Source organism: Rhinolophus hipposideros (assembly GCF_964194185.1).
Source record: "Rhinolophus hipposideros genome assembly, chromosome: 17".
Taxonomy (NCBI): Eukaryota; Metazoa; Chordata; class Mammalia; order Chiroptera; family Rhinolophidae; genus Rhinolophus; species Rhinolophus hipposideros.
In genome coordinates, this window is record NC_138063.1 from 40,805,272 (window position 1) to 40,830,764 (window position 25,493).

Below are 25,493 nucleotides of genomic sequence, written 5' to 3' on the forward strand. Positions count from 1 at the left end.
TTTTTGTTACTTAATAACAATATACTAACACTTTAAGCAATGGACTTGTTTCTTGCTTCAAATTTAACTTTTCAAATCCTTTTTGACATTTTCCACATTTTTCATAAATCTTGGCTCGTTTTATGCTTTACTCAGATAATGTTCTTATGGTTTGTCAAATGTTCTAATTATGTGTTCCTTCCGTCCCAGAAGTCATTAGCGATTAAAAGTTTAGAGCTATAAGTAGTAGCTCACTCATTCTGTGACAAATACCCCACCTTTCCCCTCCATCTGTTACTTTATCTTTCTACTACACACTTGCTCTTAAGTCCTCAAAAAGCTAGCTATGTTTTGGAGAAAGCTGGAAAACCTAGAACAGCAAGAGTAATGCATTCCCAACTGTAACCTTTTAATATTTTTAAATTGGGAAAATAGGAAATAAAAAAATAAGAGGCTTTTAAACGAATAAATTAATGTTTCCAAGTATAAAATTAACTGAAAATAAATCATTCTTTAATTTTATGGAATTCTTTTAAAACTCAAATAGAAAAATATATATCTTCAAAAATCTAAGTATTGAGATTTGAAAATACAATGAAACGAGCTTTTCCCACCCAATTTCTAAAGTGCTAGAAAACTGCTCAGAATTTGAAAAGGTACAGACAAAAATGTCTTTTGCTGCCCAGAGCCTAATGAACAGCAAAAAATCTTAGGGCCTCCATCTCCTTCATCTTTGTGGGGCAGGCTCTACCATGATCAACAGTTCACCATCAGCTGCCTCACTTCATCCTCCTCTCCGTTCAAAGATCTTTCTTTTTTTTTTAAGAGGGAAAAAATTTGCAGGAATGTATGTTACACTATAAACAGTGGTTTTTAGAATACAAGGGACTTATAGTTATCATTTCTGAATTTCTGTAATATTTAAATTAAAATGAGCATGCACATCGTAGTTTTGTAAACAGAAAAACTGTTGGGTTTTTTTTGAAGATTTTTTTTTATTGGGGCAGGGGAACAGAACTTTATTGGGGAACAGTGTGTACTTCCAGGCCTTTTTTCCAAGTCAAGTTGTTGTCCTTTCAATCTTAGTTGTGGAGGGTGCCATTCAGCTTCAAGTTGTAGTCCTTTCAGTCTTAGTTGTGGAGGCGCAGCTCAGCTCCAGGTCCAGTTGCCATTGCTAGTTGCAGGTGGCGCAGCCCACCATCCCTTGCGGGGGTCGAACCGGCAACCTTGTGGTTGAGAGGCTGTGCTCCAACCAACTGAGCCATCCGGGAGCTCAGCGGCAGCTCAGCAGCAGCTCAGCTCAAGGTGCCGTGCCGTGTTCAATCTTACTTTTAGGGGGCAGAGCCCACCATCCCTTGCGGGACTCGAGGAGTTGAACCGGCAACCCTGTGGTTGAGAGCCCACTGGCCCATGTGGGAATCGAACCGGCAGCCTTCAGAGTTGGAGCACGGAGCTCCAACCACCTGAGCCACCTGGCCGGCCCCCTGACTTTTTATAAAGAGAAAACTGGCAATGAATTATCCTGTTGAGATAAAAATTCCCTACACAGTCATCCTTATTTTGATAACTTATTTCATTATCCACTTTCATTAAAGTGAGACAAAATATCCTTATTTCCATATTTCATGGTTTTTTTTCCATTTGTGTTTAATTCTTTGTTGAGCAAACTATTTTCCAGTTCCTTTTTCCACTACGTGGAAAATTTATTCTCTGATCTATAGGAAAGGAAAAACTTATTTGTAATGTGAAGTAGATCACTTCAAAGTGAAATCTACATATGAGACATTAGTAGGAAAAAAACTGCTTAAAATAATACTGCTTAATTTTATGCAGAAGGGGTAACCTGGTGCCAGGACATAAGTTAATATAAGGAACAGGAAGAAACCACACAAAGAACCAACTCTAAAATGATCTCTCTGTTTTTAATTTCTTAAAAACCATGTTCATAACACACTCCAAGAATGCCACATAGCAATGGTTTGCTGCTCTTAGTCAAACAGAGTATGTCAGAAAAAAAACCAAAAACTTTTAAATGGTTAATGGTTTTCTGGTTAATGGTTAATTTCTCTGAAATTTCTTAAAGCCAATCATCACCATTTAAATCTTTGTTTCAGACTAGTAAACATTTAAGAAATGTAATAAGTATTTACCCAAAATCACACTTCTCTGAAATGCAGTTAAAAGCTGTACAACAGAGACAAAAATAAATATTTTTCTAGAAAGAACATTATTTGGCATTTTTAAATAATATTAAAGGAGGAGTTTTCAAGTGAACATAATATTTAGATTTTTACTTTCTATTACCAGATTGGGTCTCCCATGGGTCCAATCGAACATTAGTAACAGGAGGAATGATTACGTTATAGTTAACGAACTTCAATCTTAACAAAGTCAATGTACTTTTCTAGCATAGTGCTTGCTTTATTGAAGAAGTGGTGTCCAGTCAGTACTAAAAATTATTAAAAATGAGGCCAGATAGTTCAAATTAGTTGGCTAATTTTGTTCATACGCAAGTTGTTTTAAACCTAGTTTTCATAATTTGATTATATAATATTTCTAATTAGCTTGCTGTATTGTTGTATTGTAATTGAAGTTTGTTTCACTGACTTCATTAAAAAAATATATCAAATATGGTTAACTCTTATATTCTGCACTTCTAGATAATCTACATTTTCATTATTAATGCAGAACAGCTGCACCATGAGTTACATCCTATCCATTTCACCTAAATGTTGAAATGCCGAAAGTCAAATTTAAAAATTTTGCTTCGAGGAGACAACACAACTATATTCACCTCTTTTTAGGTAATTATTTGGGTATTTACCTCAGGTCTATAAATGACATGATTGCATTGTTACTTTATGATTTTCCTATTTCAGACATTGCCTGCTGACTTCTCCACATGTAAGGATTTAGGTCTCTTTCCTCCCTTTACCTCCATCATTCGTTCATCTCTTCTCGGTTCTTGTTCCAATGTATGTATTAGTGTGGTTTTGATTAGATCGATTTCTTAGGAAAAAAAAAAAAAAATTTTGGATGGTTAAGAAGTTCTTGTATATTTCTCTCTCTCAGAGAGAGGAATGCCTTTCCATGCATATGAATAGGGAAAAGAATTCAGTTCATATTCACAATGTACCAATATAAAGTATTTTGCTTTTGTCTATTTCCATCAGTCATTCTGAAACCTGATTTCCATTTATAAAACCTACTAAAAGAAGAAATTTTCTTTAGAATTATGGTCACAATCTGGAAAAAGAATTGAGAAGGGCTAATTTCAGGCTAATAAAATATTCGAGGAAAGATGAAACAGAAAACAGGGAGGTGATAAAAGCAAGTATGTTGTAATAAAGGCCTCCCTTGTAAACATATTTGTCCTTTCCTCTCATATTTGGAAATGTTATCTAAGTTTTAAAAATTCTCATAAAACAGTTTACACCACGAATTCTGTAAAAATCAGGCCTACTTCAGCTACATAACCTGTACCTATTAAAGAATTATTATCTTGTTCATCAAATGAGAGGTAGTGACATTTTATTCTCTCAATGCCGAGCTAAAAATTCCACACGTCTGGCATATGGGTTACAGGGGGGAAAAGCACAGAAGCACCATTGTACACTCATGTTTTGGTATTTCAAGTCACCCATAACTTCATTTGTCATTGGCAGCCGACAATCCACTGTGTTAACATTGAAAGCAGTGGGTTCTGATGCTATTTATCATGTAGGACTGGCAGACCTCCATCAACTTTGAAAAATGAAGCAGCTTTCCTTCCATTCTTCTGAACATGATCTTCATTCATTTTCTCCAAAGCTTCTATCTACAAAATTGATATAAAGAATCCACTTGTCAAAATCCTGCTTCACAGAAACCACACTTGAGATTGAGCTAGTGTTTTTACTCTTAAAACGAGGTCATTCATTCCTAATAATGCTGGCCTTGATATAGAATTACAATGTTACAAATATATTACAAATATATTACAAATATTACAGTTTGTCACATACATATATTACAGCATGACACACGTGTATTTTTTTATTTGATTATATTACTGGGTCGATATTTAGGATCTTTATCAAGCTTATAATTGAAATCAAGATATGTCTTACTACATACTCGCTAAAGGTTTCAGGGAATAGGAAAAAAGAATACCATTGTTCATTCAACAACAGTAATACCTACTTACTGAGTAACTGTACTGAGCTAGAGGCTGGATTTACCATCTTTCTGGTACTTCTCAGGCCTTAGGCTCTAGCACAACTTGGCCAAATTCAAGTTATACCGAGGAGTTCTGGAACATACTCTATAATGGTTCTCTGCTTTGGTAAATTATAAGGAATAATTAGCTGCTGTTTCACTTTTTAGTTTTTGTTCAATTTTAAGAGACTTCTGAAGGGAGATTTTTTTTTTTTTATGGTTCTATAGATCCATATTGTAATGACAGGGTATTTCTAAGGATGGCCACTGCTAACTTTGTATGTTCAGTTAAAAGCAAGGACCATTTGTTACTGCTTTTTTGTGTCACCCAGAGTCTTTACCAGTTAACTTCTTCATTCACAAAATAGGGAAAATACATATACTGGAAATATATTTGTCCACCTCAACCAAACTGTAAACTCTTCTAAGAAGTGTTTTGCTGTATATCTATCCTAAGGCTTAAGTCTGGAAAGGACCAAAAATATCTCCAGAAAAGAAATATCTCCAATTAATTTTGTTTTTGAGGGGAACAGAATAAATTAGTTCTGAGTTTCAGTTATCTACTGTATCCCATACTCCATTACCAAGAAGGTAAAAATTAGCGAAGCTCACCTCTGCTAAGAAATCAGCTTCGTTATCTGCTGAGATGTTTAAACCTGAAACAGCATTGAAGAGTTCTCGTTCATTAAGAGCTTCCTTTACTCCTCCTTTCTGGAAAAACTAGCGAAGAAATATAAGATAGTCAGTAAGAGATATTAGCAAGGTTCCTTAGAAACTGAAAATGGAATAGTGTACTTGTAAGACACCACTGAGTTCCTTCCACAATCTCTGAACCACAAATTGTCCCACTTCAAGTTTAACTATGCTCAGGTTACTTGTTTTTTGTCCCTTCTTACACATCTGTGCTGTCTTCTGGATTGTTTGTCACAATCTATAGCTGAATTAAGTCTGCACCTTCTATAGCTACAAAAATGAGTAGTTTACAAAGTTGTATGGCATTGCTTTGAATGTGTAGACGCAAAGCATTCACTAAATCCCATGAATTAAAATTTTCAAGCAGGAGCAGAAGTTATTTCCAATATGAAGTTGTTCTACATTCAGAAAGATATTACCATCTGAATCTGTTGCTAACAATTCATTTCTTTTAGAAACAGCAAACGAATGTGAACTAACTCTGTAATTACTAAGCTTTACCTTCTCTGATCTGTTTAGTCGGCCCCACAGAAACAGTGATCAGACACTGTATTACTAAGACTATTCTTTTAATGGTAAAAATGACAGTAAGCAAGCAGGCTTACTACATGCCAGCCTCTCTGTAAGCATTGTGCATGTGTTAAATATCTACTTGACTGCTTAAATACTTAGAGCCAAATTAAAAACTTACTCTACTGGAAATTTAATGATATGCAATCAAATTCTTACTGAAAATAAAATCTGACAAATTGATTTGTATCTTTATCTTAAAAGCAGCCAGTAACCAAACCCCCCCTTCAATTTCTGGGAATATCTTATTTAGGATTGATAAAAGATATTTGAATTTGTTATAATCCCATAAAAAGAAGCCGTATTAATTTACATGCCTACCTGTGAGACATTCCTACAGTCACGGAACAAGAACTCCAGGCCGTGAGGATGGGTCGGTTCTACAGACTGACTGACATCGATCAGCCAGACCTGTTTAAATACAGAGCATACAGTGGTTTACCGTTAGTAATTTACATGAAGTCATTTAATCTGAACATTAACAAAATATGCTCACCTTCCCAGCATGCCACAGCATGTTATATTCACTGAGGTCGGCATGTACGAGCATACATTCATTATATAACTGCTGCATCAACTGTGAGAAGGTAAGGTAGATATTTAGTATATGAAGTAACAATTCTAATTTACCAATACAACTAAAATATCTATGTCAACCAATATTATCCAGAAAAATCAAGATTAGGTTAAAGAACTTACTTCCTCTTTGTAATCTAGGACTGAGCTTATTTTTTTTAGGTTAGGGTAAGGAAACAGTGAGACAATGGAGGGGATGAGTGTATGACACACTGTTTCCTTGTCCACGTGACAGCAATGAGATCAGGAGACCAAGGGGTAGAGTTAGATTCCACACAAGTAAGAGAGCAGCCATCCGTATGGTCACTAACCAGGGACCCTGGCTGACCCTGCATATCAGGGCAAGTGGCCCACTGAGACCTCTATGTGGTGTATACAATTCCAAGGTAAAAAGTACTTCCCGTCAGACACAGTAAGAAAGAGATATTCTAATAAATTAAGTGACATTATGTATTCATTATTGATGGTGACCACTAGCCTTATAGTAAAAATCAGCATTAATGCTTTGTTTCCCAGCCTTAATAGAATCAAATAGGAAAAGTACCTCACTGCTTCATCTCTTCCCTAGCCACCCCACCTCCAAAAAAGAATCCAGAAAAGTAGACTTGATTTTCTTTTGAATGTTATTCTATTGAAGAAAAGAAAGTTGGATTATCTCCCTAGCTATATCTTAAAAAATTAATTTGGATAACATTTTCATATTGACATCAACTGCTGCATGACATGTGAGCTCCACGCAGAGATTGTGCAAAAAGCATGTTTCTCCACTTTTCAATTAAAATACAGATGTCACTGGGAGCATTTTCTTAAGCTAGAAGGACCTCAGACTGAATTCAGTTCTGTCCCGAAGCAAAAATAGCTTCTGCAAGATCCCTGACACATGCCTCCCAGCTCTAACATCTGCACAGATGGAGAAACCACTCCCTATCATCTTTAGTTTTCATCCTCACCTTCTTATAAGTCCAAATCTGCTTCCTTTGAATTTCCCAACAAGGCAATTTCTTTGCTGTTAGAGCTATAATCATTCAAGACGTGCAAACCAATGAGGCACTTTATCTGCTAAATGTAGTAACATCAAATTTTATTCAATGAAGTTTTGTAAATAATAGCTTCGTGCTTCTGTGTCACTGATGCTCACAACTGAGTTAGCAATAGACTCACTTGCCCCGTAAGTCTAGCAGCACCATGCTCTAACCAACTGAGCTAACTGGCCACCCCATAAGTCTGTTTTTCTAAAATGGTTCAAGACACATGCACAGTGATATAAGACAACTCTTCAATGTTAACATTCCTTTGGAAACTTCAGTTTGTTCTTGTTATGTCACTGTAAAATAGTACTACTTTAGGGAATTCTTTTAAAGTTTAGAGGAAATATTTGTAAAGTTAGTGTGTGAATGGTTTGAAAAGCACAACTTACTTGAAGAGTTTGATAATAAGCCTCTTGCATTTCTTCACTACTAAGTTTTACTTCTTTCAATTTAGGGGCTGGAACTTGATCATGGCCAATAAAAGACATAACTAAAATGTGTTTCTTGAGTAGCACAACTGTTGGACAAGGAATTCCAGCTCTCTGCATTCTATACAGAAAAAAGAATTAAGAATGTAAAGATGAGAAGGAATGTTTTACTTATTCAACAATTATCTAACAGCAATGGGTTGTCACTATGTTCTACTCTGAAGATGTGAGAATGCAAAGACAGTAAGACATAGCCCTCATGGAGCCCATGGACTGGTGCAAACAGACAGGTGTGGAGATGATTGCAGTGCAGTGTGGGACACCCACTGGCAGAGGTGGGGATAGGAGCTACGGGAGCATGCAACATCAAGGAAGGCTTATTAGAAGAAGTGGGCAAATGGGAATTAGCCAGATTAAGACAGTGTGTGGAAATGCTGGTCTAAGGCTGGAAGCAGTGTGTGCAACTGCATGGAGATGTTCAAGAGCACAGTCCATTTGGGGAACGTACACAGGGTGCCAAAAAAAGTATACACATTTTAAGAAAGGAGAAAAACTGTATTAGTTGTAATACTCAATATATTCATCTTTTGATAACAAACGATGAATACAAGTCATGTTTGACTTCTGCAATTACAAGAGGTGCTCAAAGTGGTTACCATCAGCGTCCAGACACTTCTGATTACGGGGAACTACTGCTTGAACATAGATAACATCTCTTAAAATGTGTATACAGTTTTTGAGCACCCCTGATATATAAATCAAAACAGCTGGATCCTGAGTAGGAGGAAGGGCAATGTGGTTTGAGGCTACAGAGACAGGTATGCTCCACATCACAAAAGGACTTTAAACTTTACACTGAAGACTACAGGGGCTGTTGAAGAATAGTGTAGAAGAGACTGAAGGGCAGCAACACCTCTTAGGAAATTATTTTACTCAGAAGTCCTACTAAGTAGAAGAATTTTACTACTAATAAATATGGATAATTACATTGGAAAGTAAACATCTTCAGAAAAAAGAAACTAAAATTAAGCTTTTAATAGATTAAGATATATGGAAAGGTGTATTAATGAGAAAGATTACTAAGTTACTTGGTTGATAAAACAAATTCCTTGACAAATTCTGCTTATAGAATTGAGGACAAGTAAAATACAATTTGACTGGTAAGACTCCCCCAAATTAACAAACATCAGATGTAGTAAACATTTTCTGAAACAAAAAGGGAAATCATTATTTATAATAAGCCTAATTGGAAGCTGAAAAAAGACAGCATTTAGATATACAACAAAATGTCTTAGGCAGAAAATGATTTACATTTCCCTCCAAACTTTACTGAGGAAATAAGAAAATGGCTTATTAATCCTAAATATATTAATTCATACTTATAAGCATGGAAATGTTTCTTACAGAAAAACCTCATTAAACACTACAATTTCAAGGCCTTCCACATTTTCTATAACTTTAAAAGCATGGATTTTTTTGCCTGGCTAATAAGCCTATACAAAAAGGTTACTTCTAGCACAGTGATTTTTTCTTTACCTTGTGAGATTGTGCATTTCTTTTTCTGCCCACATTCGGATGATCTTACGCGGATTTAGTTTACTGAAGCGATCTTTAAACCTGAAAGCATCTTTAATATATTTGTCACGATTCTTAAACTCATTAAGGGTTGTTTTAAATACCTTGATGGCACATTCTGTAGGTATAACTTTACTATCTTCCTTTTCATCCTCCATGCTAAGTGGAAGAAAAAAATTAAGTCAGTATAAGTTGCCAGCTCACATGTAAAACAATTTCAAAATAAATATTCTATGACATTTAAGTAGATGTACCTTATCTGAGAATGACAAGCCCTTTTTTTGTTTGTTTTAAGCTTTCAAGTTTGGGATCTTAATAAAACCTTAGGTATTGGTTTTTTAAATCAAACTCATTTTCAAATAAACTGGCAGCCAGTTTTCAACAATCCATAATATTATCTTCCCTTAATGACTATGGAATCAAACTCAAGGAACAATGAAGACATACGCACATTAAAATAGGCTATAGTCTACCTGAGCTTCCTGCCCTATGAGTATGCAAGCAGGGGCAGGGGAGAATAAAAGAAGTACACAACTAGAACAGGTCCCTTTGGATTAGAAAAGTCCGGCGAGGCTTCATGGCACAAATAGCAACTGAAACAAAACTAGGACAATGGGTAGAATATGAACAAGTGCAGTCCCAGTATTAATAAAAGCAAAGGAAGGAAACTACAGAAGGTGTTTGAGAAACAAACACTACAGCTAAGACTTGGCTGGAGACAGGAAATGAAAGAAATTAGAGCTAAAGGGATGGGGGAGGCAGGTATGTCAAGAGCTCTGCCTGGGGGAGAAGCCTACAAGTATTCCCAAAGGTAGTAGGAATTACCAAGGGTTTGACAAACTCCATGAAGATCAAGTCGATGACAATGTGTCAGGATAGAAGGGAGCAGGAGTGGCTAGGGGTGTGGGGCCTACTTAGGATGCTAATGCCAATAGTCCCACAACAGTGAGCCATTAAAAGTATTTGAATCCTGGTGATGGCGTGAATGAAGAGAAGGAGGATGGAAGAGGAGACAATAATATTTACCCTTAAATATCTGAAGGAATGTCAATGTGGAAAAGAAAGGAATTCTATTTCCAGAGGACAGAATCTGACTGGAACTTCCAACCCCTCCCCTTCTGTACTGTCTTTTCCCAGCTAACTCCTCTCCTCCAGTCAGCCTCAGGTTAGAGTACTCCAACTGGTTCTAAGTAACCCCTTCTTTTCCTAACTGCCTTCTTTGCCTGGGAAATTTTATTTAACCCCATGGCTTAAAATATCTTCAATATACGGATAACTCCTACATTTCTATCCTCAGTCCTGACTTTCTCCAAAACTTTAGGCCCATTTATCCGATCCCTACTTGACACCACTTACTTAGATGTCTAGCAGGCATTTCCAACTTAACATGTCCAAAGCACAATTCTTGTTAACGGTACCTGAAACCTGCCATTCCCAGGCTCTACCTCAGTCTATGGCCCCACCCAGTTGCTCTAGCCAAGCACCTATCCTCTTCCCACATCCAATCCAATAGCAGTTATTACAGACCCAGTCTTATAGTAAAATGAGACCGGGTCTTATATAAATTTTTGCTCCAAAAGACGCATGAGAGCTGATGGCCCGGCTAGGTCTTATTTTTGGGGAAACACGGTAAGTGTCCACATACATTAAGCATCTATTAAAATAATTCCATACATAATATTTTCTGTATGAATCCTAAAAATTTAAATAGATGGCATACTGTATATGTTCTGCTACTAGTTTTTTTATACTCAATTATTATTATTATTGCCTATTTTAAAAATGCAGGTTGAGATCAAACTTCATCATTACGTGTTCCTTGAACATGACTGGCAATAATCTTGATCTATTCTCTATTCCTATCCCATACTACAAAGTCTCACTCATATAACTGTGTACTCTATTATGTAATTATGTTTTTTATTGACCATAACAATTCTTGCTGTAATGTTCTCCTTTTGGCTATGCCATACGCTCTTTGAGAGTAAAAAATATGTCACACTTTATTCCCTGAAAAATCTAGCACAAGTACTATTCAAGTAATTGTTGAATACTAGGCCAACCTAAGTCACAGAAACCAGAACAACTTTGGCAGAATCCTAAGATGGTCCCCAAGATTCCACGTGTATACACTTGTAATAATCCCTGCTCCCTCTGAGTGTAGCTGGGGTAGCCACTCCCTTCATTTGCTTACATTATATGGCAAAGGTGATGGTACAGACATTCCCAAAATTACATTCCATTGTCTAAGATTCCACCTGGCTGACTAGAGGGAGAGATTCTCCTGCTGGCTTTGAAAAAGTGACCTGCTCCGTGAAAGGGCATGTAAAAGGGCTATACGAGTAGGAACTACAGGGGCCTCTAGAAGCTGAAAGCAGCCCCCATCTTACAAACAACAAGAAGGTGGAGAACTTCGTCCCATAGCTGCAAGGAACTGAGCTATACCAAGGGAACAGGACTCCAAGCTCCAGAAAGAAACACAGCCCAGCCGACACCCAGTTTGCAGTCCTGTGAGAACGTGAGCAGACAGCCTAGCTAAGTCATGCCAGCTGAACTTCTGATCAACAGAAACTATGAGGTAATAAATGGGTGTTGTTTTAAGCTGCTAAGTCTGGGGTAATTTGTTATTGGCATAGAAAACTAATATAAACATTTAAAAGCATTTATTTTCAGTTGTACTCTCAGAAGACCGAATGCTCTCTAGTTTTCCTAACTTACAAGTGCCAAAATAAAGATAATGATATCAATAACACCAGAAGGAAAGAGAGATCATTCATTACAATGTATCATTAAGTATAACAGAAAATGGACAAAGGATAAACAAGGCAAATAGAAAAAGAAATACAAATGGCCAATAAAGCACCTGAAAAAATGTACAACCTTAATCATAATTAAATACACACCAAAATATCAAAATGGCACTTTTTATGTTTCACTCTGACAAATATTAAGTTAAGCACTGATCAGAATGAGGGAGACAGGCTCATACTGCTGGTGGGAGCAAAAATTGGTTAACCTCATAACAAGGCAATTTGGCAATATCTACTGACATTTAGAATGTACTTGTAAACAACCTGGATATTTAGCTAGCTCACAGGGAAAGTTACATTTGCCCTACCATGAAAAGATAAACACAAGTTCAAGATTTCTGGCCTTTGGTGTGATATACAAGAAAAAAAAACACTAATGTTTAATAAATAAATAAAGAAATACTGTTTGCTACATAGCCAGCTCAGAGGCCCAAACAGTGAGCAAAATCTGGTACTCTCCTTTCAATGAGCCCTTCCACTATTTAACAAAAAGGGGGGAAGTGCATATAGTATTTCCCCCAGCAATTACAATGTTAGGAATTTAGCTTAAGGATGTATTCGCAAAAGCACACCAAGGTCAATGTACAAGGATATTCCCATACATTCACACAGTGAATGTACTACCATAAAAAACAAGGTGATGTAAGCCAGTCATATAGAAGGATCTGAAATATATTAACTGAAAAACCAAGACCCTAAACTTCAAGTGTAATCTCTTTTGTATAAACAAAATAAAGGAGATACGCATAAAAATTTCTGGAAGACTAGGCTAAAAATTGATAATAGTGGTTAAGGCTAAAAATTGTTAATAGTGGTTAAGGCTAAAAATTGTTAATAGTGGTTATCTTTGGAGAAAAGGTCTATGAGGTGAGAGTTGGTAAGATGAACCAACTCTTTTTATTTTAATGCTTTCTGTAAAGTTTTAATTTCCATCATGAGTAATCTTTCATTTTCAATAATTTGTGCCATTAAATTTTATTTGCCTAGTTTCAGGGAATCGTCAAATAAAATTTGGAAACAAGGCAACAAAGCTTAAAGGAAGGAAGAAATAAATGATCTAATTTATCTCCACAAAAATCCTATGAGGTGAGGGTTCATTTCTAAATGAGGTTTAGTAACTTGCTCCAGATCATAGTTTGAAAAATGTTGAACTGTTTTACCCTAATAAGCATTTTTAGGCTTCATTTTGGAACTCAACAGTATAATTCAATATACGATTACATGTGTATGTCTCATCTAGAAAGGGAGACTAAATAGTTAAAAAAACCAAAGGCAAGGACTAGACCAACCATCGTTTGAATCTCCTTAAGTATACAGTAAATAGCTTCTAAACCTAAAAAGACGAATAATTTCTGTAATCTGTTTTAACATTTTTATTTGTAAACAATGTTAAAGTAAAGGAAAAGCTAAGCCGGTAAGCGTTACTGGTTGACTTCAGCAGTAAGTAACCAGATTTCGTATTCCTGGCTTAGGCATATTTTCTAAACAGTCTCCACTTTTAAAAATGTTTCTCCTCATGCAGTTCCTTATTAATCTAAGCTCTTGTAACACAAGTGAAGTAGGTAAGATCTATTAGATTGGTGCAAAAGTAATTGTGGTTTAAAAGGTTAAAAATTGCAAAAACTGTAATTACTTTTGCACCAACTTAATAAATAGCATAAGAACTCTATGAAAAGTTTCCTTAAATAATGTAAGCATTATTTAAAGCTGGTATTTCTTAAAATAAGGATTGGAGTTATAAGGGAAGGAATCAGTAACCGATCTAAGCACATCCCCTCCAACCTGGTACCAAAAGGCCCCACAGTGGAAACAAACCCTGGTTCAGACTGTGCTCTGCTGCCATTTACAACAGCCTGTATGATATAGTATGATTATAATAATGAAGAAAATATGTGCACAGAAAAAAGACTAAAGGAGTCTACACAAAATTATTAATGGTTATCTCTGGATGGTGGGATTAAAATGATGGTGTTTTTCTTTAGACACCCTATGTTGCCTAGATTTTCTACAGTAACATTTTAAAAATTACTCTGCTTTCCATGCAGCATTGACTTTGATTTTGTATAAATCCATTAATATTGGGGAGAAAGGGCTAAGCTTTTGTTGACATGATGGTATTGTACTTTGCTCATTTACCTCCCACCATATGCGTGAAAGACAACAGATTCCTTTCCTGTACTAATACAGCCAGTGATTGTCTCCAACATTCCAGAGTTGACCATTTTATACATAAGTAAACGTGTCTTAGGATCAACTGCTTTTTCCTGCAAGAGATAAGCACTGTAAGTGAAAATGTTAATCACAAAACATTCTGAGTCATTTCTAGTAACTAACATTCAAAATACTTTTTTTTACTTGTATTATTTAATTTACTTGTAACAAGCTCTTACGAGGGCTGTCAAGATACAATTCATTCCTGTAACTATAACTGTAATGTCTTCGCAAGTGAATATCTAAAAGAACCATTAAAAGTCAGATGTTAGCTTAGTCAAAATCTTATTTTTATCTCCAAAGTTTAAATAACTCTCCTAGTGTATTTAGCATTAGTTTGTTTTTCAAAAGGTTTAGAAATTAGCTTATTCTCAAGATATTAGACATTATCTTCATTAATGTAAAACATTAAAGATTTTTAAGTTGTTACTAATATATCATAAAGTAATAGGAAACAATATTTTAAAAATCTTAAAACATTTATTTGCAATGTAAATTATGCAGTCCAAATTAATTATGACCATTAAAATGTTAATTTTGAATATGTAATTAATAACCATCACATTAAATCTGAAAAGTCAAATAAGCAAAGCTACGGGTTTTATTCACATCTTTGATTTCAAAAGCCAGTCTCATGAAAAAAATATCAAGCATGAAGTTTTGTTTTTTCCCCAAACATGTGTTCTAATCTGAATCTTTCCATCCAAGAAAAAAATGTAAGATTACTTACTGCAGTAGAATGTTCCTTTTTCTCATGAAGGCGGGCACTTCGACGTTCTTCTGAGTAGGCATGTTGTTTTAAAGCATTGAAAACATGGTTTGGTAGTTTTAAATCCATTCCAGTTCCATCTCCTACCTGAAACCCAGGTGCAAACTGCCAAAAAGAAGAATTAGCATTTTACATAACTTTAAAATTGGGACAGTAAAATCAAAAAGATCAGTCTTTACTTGGAACAGGTTTCCTATTGAATAGATAATCAAGCTATGAAAGCAGAACCCATAGGTATTACAAAGGAAAAATAAAATGACTTACTAATAAATACAAGAGGAAGGACAGCGAAGCTATTTAAGAAATTGCAACCCAAACGAAGAGGTTTAGTCTATGCTCAGAAAACATCCAATCACATCTAAAAACCAAGGTACTTCAGCAAATGCTTTGTATCTTGTTTTTATATTAGACAAAAGACACATTATATTTTGAAGGCTACACTAAATCGTACCAAAGAATTATAATTTCATAATTATTGTTGACGAGTGGTTAGTATAGCAAGCTATGTCCATACCATGACAATTATGTTTTAGAGTGGCACTGTTCAATATAGTAGCCACTAGCCACATGTGGATATTTAAAGTTAAATTTAAATAAAATTAAAAATTCTCATTTGCACCACCCAAATTTCAAATGCTCAATTGTCAATTATGGCTACAACATTAGATAGCATAGCTATAGTACATTTTCACTATCACAGAAAGTTCCACTGGACAGGACTGTTCTAAAGCACATCTGGATGATTTCTAGAATTTTATAATAGGTTTACTTAACAAGTATTTCTGTCAAGTCTAGATGTTTTATAGTAACCACAATATTTATGAAAGAGGAAGAATGCTATTTTTTTCCTTTTCTCTTACTTTTTTAAAATTACATTTTATTTCTGATTTTGCAGGGTAGTTCCAGCAAAAGATAAAAAATTCAAAAAGTATAAAAGGGGATACAATAAGAAGTATTTCTCCCATTCCTAACCCCAATTACCACTGTTACCTGTTCATGGTTAGGGGTGTTATGTTATGAAAAATTATATGCTGAAAGACAAATATGTTACTTTTCATAAGAACAATTTCTTAATTTTAGAATCAGTATAAATCAAGCTATTTTTCTTTTGAGGAATTTTATTCTGCAGTACATTATAGTCTCATTAGTGGTCAAGATTCTTCATAGTATTGTTATATTAGTATCTAAAACATCTTTAGAAAGAACATAGGATATTTTTAGAAATTTAAGATATCATATTTAGAACCCGATGTTTTTAATTTATTCTAATAAAACTCTTGATTCAGAGACAATACTTTCTGTAACTTACATTTTCCATTCTAGCTGTATTCTTTCTCCCACATACTACTTCATCATGTTTGGTAGTGATGTCTTTTCCTTTTCCAATAAAACCCTTTTTGGGAGTAGGAACTGGTTTTGCTGAAGGCAAGTAAGACAAACCAAGTATGTAAAAATAGCAAAGACTAAATTGCTGTGTTCAATATTGTCTGAAAAGATACCTGAATTTAACATAAATTCCCAAACGCAATTCAAAGACAAATATAAAATACAAAGATTCATTGGAAACCTTAACCTTTCTATGTCCCCATCCTACCCTGCCCCCACCCTCATCACCGAAAATAAAAGCATTGATACCTGGTATGTAGGGATCATCACGAGTATCCTGCCAGTCAACCTCATCTTCAGAGCTATCACTGTCTTCATAAGGATGCACTTTTCGATAATTTTCAAAGGAAATGGAAACTTAAAAGGCAAAATAGTTGAAGACTTATTTAGGAGCATGTTATAGGCATTTTTTACCACCCAAAGCAGTTGTCACAATAAGCTCATAGTACCTTTGCTATCTCCATTGAATTTTTTTTCTTCACGCCTAAGCTGTGCATCATATTCTCTGTCAAATTCCATCTGTAGCATCTGAGCCAGCATTAGGTCGCTGGAAGTATCAGTGTTTTCTCCAGTAATAAATGGTCCTTCAGCAACACTATTCAAAATAAGGCAATATAAACTTAACACAATGTGCTTGTGTAAACAGATGCTACCAATTATGAGTAGGATGTGCTTTTTCATTGTTCAAAATTGTACTGAAGAAACAAAGGGAAAAAACTTTACCAAGCCATTCACTTTCTCCTGCCCAGTTGCCCTCTGACCAATAGCAGGAACCTATGAGAACACCAACTAGAATTAAGAAAGCTGAGACAGAAAGCTAATGGGTCTATAATGAAATCCAAACTGAGGCCTAGAACTCATTTGTTCTGTGTTCTGATCAAAGAAGAGATAAAAGAGAAACTACAAACATTTGATCAAAACTGTACCCTCCTTCAATGTTAATTTGGAGTCCATCTGGTTTGATTTTTGCAATAACTAAAACCCAGAGAAGCAGAGTGGTTTGCCCCAGGTAATACTGAAAACTCATCACAGAATCAGGACCAAAACTCAAATATCAGTAGATTCCCCATATGGTGCTCTCGCTACAGTACTGCTTTTCTATATGTGTAATATTTCTTAATCACTTGTCATGACAACCACTAATCAAATCCTAAAACTTTGTTATAAGCTGCTACACAAAATAGATTCTTTGTGAATTTTACTTACACAACTTCAGGAAAAGTGGCAGCTTCTTCTTCTAATTGCAATTCTTTAGCCAACTGTTCACTCATTACATCAGCCAAGGAAGATATTGTATTTTGAGGGGTAGCCCATGGACACTGTTTAAAAAAAAAAAAAAAGACAATTCAACTCATATGATGAAATTAAAGCATCTTTCAAACTTGGAAATAAGGTTATCTTTTGAGATTAAACTAAATAAACCCAAAATGAATGAGTACCTACTTGCGGAAATCATCTTAAAAGTAAAACTATCTCCTAGCTCAAATCTAATCGAAGATAATGTAAAGTGAAACAACCAGAAGTACTTTCTAACCTGTTTGGTAGGTGTGTCCTTTTAGTTGAGGGGAAGCATCGGACTAACACAGCATCACCCTGCTAGCCAATGAGTTCACGTAACTCCCCTTGTTCCAATTCCATGATCACCGAGCGACCTTCTGCTTATAATTTCTTTTATAGGAACAGACTATACACCGACTGGCACAATTCAAAGCCCATTTAGAAGTTACACCTCATTCTAATTTAAGAAGTAAGTCTTCTACATGTAAGAAGTGTATGTCAGCCTTTCTCAAGACACCTTCGGATACGCTAAAACAAAAATAACAATGACAAACAATAAAAATTATATTTCTGAACTTTAGAAGCTGAGAAATAGTCTTGAAACAGTATCAGTACAGCAAAGTAATATTCTACGAGACTCTTCTTGGGTAGCTAGCCAGCCCGTCTTCCTTAATGACTTCATAGTCTCAGCCCTCTTGAAACTGTAGGTTTATTTCAGTTAATTTTTGAGGGGCAAGCTTTACTTAGCAGCAAATGATTACATTTGATAGTCTAGCGATTAAGACCATTAATATTGAATAAGATGTCTAAATATCTCTTGAACATGCTCAGCCCCCCTTCCAAGATTCTATTCCTAGGTATCACCCTCCTATCACCAGGCTACTAGAAGATGTAAGAGCCTGCTAACTAATCTTTCTGCTTCCAGTCCTGCTTGTTTCCTTTAGCCACACCACAACACAATGGTTTTTCTAAAATGCAGATTTGATTGGTCCAGTTTCCTTACTTAAAAAACTTTCATTGTTTTAATGTTTACCACTGCCATTGGGATAAAGTCCAAACTCGTTCCTTAACTACTACTATCTGATTTAGAACACAGCATTTTTTTTTTCACTAAAGTCCATACTTTATTCAGAGTTCCTCAGTTTTTGCCTAATATCCTTTTATTTTATTTTTTTATTTAAATTTATTTATTGGGGTGACAATTGTTAATGAAATTACATAATTTCAGGTGTACAATTCTGTATTACATCAACTATAAATCCCATTGTGTGTTCACCAACCAGAGTCAGTTCTCCTTCCATCACCACATATTTGATCCCCCTTACCCTCATCTCCCTCCCCCCACCTCCCTTACCCTCTGGTAACCACTAAACTATTGTCTGTGTCTATGAGTTTTGTTTCTCATTTGTTTGTCTTGTTTTTGGTTTATATACCACATATCAGTGAAATCATAGGGTTCTGTGCTTTTTCTGTCTGACTTATTTCGCTTAGCATTATACTCTCAAGATCCATCCATGTTGTCACAAATGTTCCTATATCATCTTTCCTTAACGCCGAATAGTATTCCATTGTGTATATATACCACAACTTCTTTATCCATTCGTCTATCGAAGGACATTTTGGTTGTTTCCATGTCTTGGCCACCGTAAACAGAGCTGCAATGAATATTGGAGTACACGAGAACACAGCATATTATACCTGTTTTAGCCACAAAATTGTTTAATCACATTTAGCCAGTAAAAACTCTACAGCTGGCCTAAGGGCCTGTTGCTGTGACTCCCAGCGACCACTGGGCAACTGACCCTTGTTCACAAGTTCCACAGCACTGAGGTTCAGTAATTTACTTGGTTCAGGCTGTTAGGGTGGAGTACTTAAGGTTGGTAAGTGATAACTACATTTATGCCTAAGTGAATCAGAATCAAGTTTTATCTAGTCTGACCTTGAGACTGACGAGATGTACCCAGTCCCCAGCACACACTAGCCTACTGCAGAATTGACCTGGAGAAAACAGGGTAGCTTCCTCAAGGTCTGGTGTGACTTCATTAACTCAGAGCTTATCATCAATTGAGCACTCTCCTGGTGAAGATGTTGAGGTCTAGAATCTTGAAGCTCTCTGTAACCTGGAAATACAGCTCACCTTTTGGTCATAGGACTCCGGTGACCTCATTTTGAATCCTCTAGGTAGAAGACATAATGTTGCCTCAGCCTAGAAATGCTTGGTCTGATCAGTTTCAAAGTCCAGGTTCCAGAAGGCAAATAATTGTATTCTCTAACTCAGAATTGTCAATCACATTTTGCAATGACTAACAGTAGAATAATAGACAAAAATTCACTATTTTTGAGTCACTTGGCTAAATATACATGATTTACATACACGACTTGAGTCACACCACAACTGAGTAGTTGCAATATCACCCCCATTTTACAGATTTAGGTTGAGACACAGAAAGTTTGTGAGGTTTTTTTTAAGCCAAGATAACACTGTAGATGGAAGTGCTGAGATTTGAACCGAGGCAGTAGGACTTAAGAGACTGCACTCTTAGTAGCATTTTGCTGTACTGCTTCTCTAGTCACCTTGGCCTGGGATGTGAGAAGCAAACTGCTGTACTGCCCGCAGTCTAAAATTCAAATTCCTCAGCAATAAATTCCCTTCACAACTTGACCTAATTTAATTTTCCAATCTCAGTGATCATTACCCTACATTCTAGCAACGCTAATTACATGCCAAATATGGCATACTTTCAGCTTTCCATTCCTTTACACATGCTCTTCTCTCAATGCCTTTTCTTCCTTCTCTATTCCCCCAATTAAATGTTTCCACCTCCATAAGGCTGTCTGACAAAATCTGATCCTTTCCTTCATGTTCCCATACCACTGTGTACTGTTTGAGCAGGACCAGTCATTGCATCAGCCACAATACAGCAGGAACCTCTTGACAGGCAGGGTCTTCTCATTCTCAAGAAAACAGCATAAAGCTTCAGACATAGAGGCACTCAAGCATTTATTGACTATGTACCAAAAGGAAACACTGGAGATATTTCATGGAACAGCCAGCTGGTCGGTAGGCTGTCGAGGTACCTTTCTACACCTCTACTATTCTAAAATCCTCTTTTCCATCTTGAAGTTGGCCCCTTTGCCCACCCACTTCTAATGTTTCTAGTCTTTTGCCAGCAGTCAATTAACTCCACTAACGTGTTAAAGTAAAATTGGCTGACAATTCCTTGGAAGAGGCAAAAATCATAGGTAGTAACTGTAATTTTGAGCCAGAGATTTACCTACTCTCAAAATAGACTGAATCAGAAAGGGAAACATGTAGACATACCGCGGAGGGCACCAAGACTCCCTTACTGCCCACTCCCACTGCTCTTGCTCCTCGGAGCCTTAGTCTAGAGCTGTACCTACTTCCCTGTACCTCGGCTGCCCAGCTCAGCTGTGCTGCCTTCCTCTGGTGAGGGTTACTAAGTAAAGACTTCCGAAAGGCTGCCAACTCTCAGACTTCGATCAAATCCAAACTCTTCAAACTAGCAGTCAAAAGCCGTCAATAAATATTTTTGAGCTGTGTGAGGGACAGCTGCTGAGCAGGGGCAATCTACCACAACACAAAAGGTTCACCACTCCAAGAGGGGCTTAGAAAATTTACTGGGGGCTCCTCCTAGGAATGGGCACCACGGGATATATGTAGGGGAATAATAATAGTAACAATAAACCTAAAGAGACAAAGAAAAAAAGTCCTCCATAATCTTCTCTACCTTTGCTGTCCAATAATGTCATTTCACTCTATTCCCTTCAGCAATATAAATAAACTCCCCATTGCATCAAGATCTAATGGGAAACCCCACACAATCCTTTCCAATTAGTTATTCTGCTTAAAATGACACCTATCGTGTCCATAGCCAGCTCTGATTCATTCTTTCTTGTTTGCTGAAAAACCCTGTTTTTCTCTCCTCTGGGCAACTGCCACCACTGAACTCTGCTACCTTCACAACTTCACTACCACCACATTCTCCCGTCCCCCTTTCCTTCCAGCTCCTGGCTGCCCATCCCACGTTTTCTTTTAAAAAGCCTTTAATGCAGACAACTATGGGGAAAGAATCAAGTAAAATGAGAACAGCAACCATGAAGGAGGCACATAATAACAAAAACTCAGTCCTCAGCTAGAAGGCAGGCAAGAGAGCAATCACCCACAGGAAGGTCCCTCTCTTCTACCTATGCAGCTAGAAATTATAATCCAGGCAGAAGATTTCAGTGGGTAATTTTACTTCTTCCAGACAAAGGTCTCTGGAAAATGTGGTCTGGGTCTATACAACAACACTAATCTATGTTTTGTTTTGTTTTTTAACTCTAAGTTTTAGTTTTAGATCTATAGAAAAATTACAAAGACACTACAGTGAGTTCCCAAATATCCCATACCCAGTTTCCGCTGTATTAGTATTGTGAATGTCACAATTGATGGACCAGTATTTATATACTATTGCCTAAAATCCACACTTTACAAGTATTCAGATTTCCTCAGTTTTCCCCAAATGTTCTTTTTCTATTCCAGATCCTACCCAGCATACCACATAACATTTAGTCATCATGTCTCCTTAGGCTCTTCTTCGCTGTGAGTTTCTGGCTTTGTTTTTGATGGCCTTGACAGTTTTGAGGAGTACCACTAATTTTTTACAGCTCCCTTTCCAACAGACTACACACTTCCTCACTTTTCACCTACAAGTTAGTCAATCCTCCCTTCTTGGAATATCCCCTAACACTCTGTCTATAATAGCAGTTCGGCATTTTATAAATGATACCCCAAGACCCTGGTGGAGGGGTCCCCAAGACTCTTATACTCCCCAGAGTGTTAGAGGATATTCCAAGAAGGGTACCTGTGAAGTGAAAATTGTTTTCATAATAGCACTAAGACATTCATTGTTTTTTCCACTCTCATTCTCTCCAAAGTGTGGAGTTTTCCAGAGTCTATATCAGATATGACATCATTCTCGTGGCTACTGGAATGTGTGCTTATATACCCCTGCATTTTTCCAAAATTTTCTAAGGTAGTAGGTTTAGGATATGAATGTGCATTTTTAGAGGTTAACTCTGTTTTCAGTATGTCTACCTACTGTGTTCTTATTACCCATCTTTGATTATACTTGCTATAATTTACGTATCTGTGAGGCTGGATTTTCTTCACATACATAGTTCAACCAAAACATATCACAACAGACTGAAAGAAAAAAACAGGCGCTATGACAATCCAGCTGTCTATTTAATCAGACATTTAAAAGATTTACAGAAATGTAAAACAATTATTATTCTCTTCACTAATTTTTTTGGTTTGGAAAATAGTGTTTTTTAATATAAAATGTTATGTATGTTAATGTATGACTTTTAAGTCATGTAATAAACATTTTTCAACTTTGCAATTTTAATTTCTGATTATGGCAAATGTCAATAGCAGTAACGAATATAAACAAGTTCTCTGGGTCCTCAATGATTTTTAAGAGTATAAAAAAGTCCTGACTGGAAAGTTTTGCGACTCTCTGGCCTTTAACATTCTTTCCATTTGTCAAGACTTTCCCCTCATCTCCACCTCCTCTATCCAGGCTTCTATAATCACTTTGGTCTTCCAGAAGGTTAGAGAAGGAAAAGACGAAGTCAAACTTGCAGCATCTTTCCAATTGTTTTGCCTGTGAAAATGCTATCTTCCCAATAACATGTCAGTAAATCCAGAATGATTTCTTTTGTTGTTGAATGATTAAACTTTATAGTGTTGATGATGGACACTTAAATGAAAATACAACTGATAGCAAGTATTTACTGAATTACTTTTGTAAGTGAAATTTGTTCTGAGGTTAAGTATTCTGAGCAAAGCTGGTTCCATTGGACATTTTTACCAGCCTCCATAGTTGCTTAACTGGAGGAATTTAACATGTAGAGTATGGGTTTATTAGTATCTACTGATTTTGTCCTTTTATGCTCACTAATCTTGGCCTTGTCAATAAGGCCTTCATGGAAAGAATAAATACACAAGATAACATGTAGATATAACATTTGCCAGTGGAGTACCTTAGATTCTCCCTACAACTGTATGAGAACTGTCATAAAATTAATTTTCCTTTACTTAGTCGCTGATTATGTCCCCTTCTTCTGTTACAACCTGGCATGAAGATCCCATGAGCTTCACAAGTGACCCTTCACACGGAACAAATATTCTGGGTTAACATGTAAAACACAATTATAAAAAAAAACACTGGATTCCTTCACAGCCTTCACTTGAGGAACCCAAAATCCCGACTGGAGCAAACCCTCGGTGGCCGAAGGGTCTTGTCGGCACCGTGAAACGGGGCAACCTGAAAACCAGAAGCCAAGTGTGACACGGCCACCATGGGGAGCAGCTTAACGTTACAGAAGGACTCATAGCCATTTTACAGCAGGTAGCGCACACCCGAGTCTGTCCTAGGCCGGGGGAAGAAAGCGTGCTCCTGGATGTATCTCTTACCGCTTACACACCAAGCAACTGCCGAGGTGGGCCAAGCACACCGGACAAGTTAAGGGAACAGCTGCTTAAACCCGCCGTCTGCCGAGCTTCCTGGGTGACTGGGCTGACTCACTTGGCCCACGAAAAACAAGACCGTACTTGTTTTCCGTCGCACGTCAGGGCATCGGAGTCCCGCCCACAAACACGCTCCGGACGGGCAGAAAGCCAGGGGCACACCCGGAGAGACCCCAAATCGGCCACGGCGGCCTCGGGCGGCCGGGGCTCCGTCCCCGTCGCTCCCACTCCCACCCAAGCAGCCCTGCCTCCGGCCCCTCCCTCCCCGGGCCGCCGGGGTCTCGCCCACCACTGCCCGAGTCGCCTGCCACTCTCTCTGGGCCCTCCGAGAGGACCAGCCCAGGGGACCAAGGTAGGTGCGTCGGCCCCGACCGCCACTCACCTTGGGCTCAGGCGATGCCACGCCGACCAGATCCATGTGGGGGAAGAAGGCAGAGACAAGAACAGAGCAGAGAGGTGACAGGACCCTCCGACGGAGGGAAGCAGCCTCCGCTGAGGAGACAGGCGGCGGGGCAGGGGTGACAGTGACAGTGCTGGTGCTGGACCCGAGGTGACAGATGGCGGAGGCGGCCGAGACGGCCGCGTCCGGAACTAGACCTTTTCTCTTCCGCCCTCTCCGGTCGGACCGTCGCATCCGATTGGCCGCTGTCCCGGGCTCCGCCTTAAGACACATTTCCCCGCCTACGGAGGGCCGCACTTCCGGCCTCTGCGGGGCCCCCGGGGTAAGTGGTCACGGTCGCCCAGTGGGGCGGGGCCGGGGGCGGGGCCGGGGGCGGGGCCGGGGCGGGTGTGGCCTCTCCCTGCCGGGCTCTGCCCTGTCCCCGCACGCCTGACCCTTCTGGCTGCGCGAGACGCCCGCGGGACCTAGTTATCGGCGTGAACTACAAATAAACAAGCAAACGAAGCTCTCGGTTCATATTTCCCGGCCTAGTTCTAAACTCTGATGGTATGGGAGACAGAAAATGGCAGGTTTAGGCAGCGGAGGGAGACTTAAGACTGTCGTATTTCGTTATTAGCATTCGGAGGCGGGGCATGGAATGGGAAAATGTCTAAAATGTGCTATATTACGTTGAGCGTAAATAGGACTGCCTGAGTAAAATTTTGATTCTGTGTTTTGTAGCGAGGTTCTCATAAAGGAGATAAAAATAGCTAAGCATTACATTTCACTTACTATATTCATGCCCTGTTCAAAGTACCGTATTAACTCGTCAGTCCTCAAAATAACCCTGAGAAGTAATACATTCTATCATTGTCTCAATTTTACGGATAATGAAACTGAGGCACAGGGAGGTAACGTAATGCGCCGCAGGCCATCCAGCTAATAAGTAGCGAACCCAGGCAGTCTGGGTCCCGAGACTCGCTCTAATAGACTGCATGGTGACTATGCTGACATTCTCGAAATACTGAACAACGACAGTTCTCCCTAAATTGCAATTCTGAGCCAGGATCCCTAACTAT

At 37.7% G+C, this 25,493-nt stretch overlaps 1 protein-coding gene across 2 annotated transcripts; it reads right to left on the reverse strand.

Annotated features, from left to right (window-relative positions):
- Nucleotides 1-1,882: 1,882 nt before the first annotated feature.
- Nucleotides 1,883-24,669, reverse strand: RIOK3 (RIO kinase 3; the record flags this gene model as incomplete). 2 transcript variants are annotated; one of them, XM_081078759.1, is made up of 13 exons in its annotated part: nt 1,883-3,796; nt 4,789-4,896; nt 5,761-5,850; nt 5,936-6,016; nt 7,433-7,592; nt 9,008-9,205; nt 13,993-14,120; nt 14,798-14,941; nt 16,146-16,255; nt 16,472-16,579; nt 16,672-16,817; nt 17,429-17,541; nt 24,418-24,669. In XM_081078759.1, 13 exons carry the CDS (start codon nt 24,667-24,669, stop codon nt 3,689-3,691), a joined length of 1,746 nt encoding a protein of 581 aa, XP_080934885.1. In that variant the 3' UTR covers nt 1,883-3,688. The 2 variants fall into 2 exon arrangements, with proteins under 2 accessions (XP_080934885.1, XP_080934886.1); XM_081078760.1 differs by lacking the exon at nt 24,418-24,669 and adding an exon at nt 17,757-18,028.
- Nucleotides 24,670-25,493: the final 824 nt, after the last annotated feature.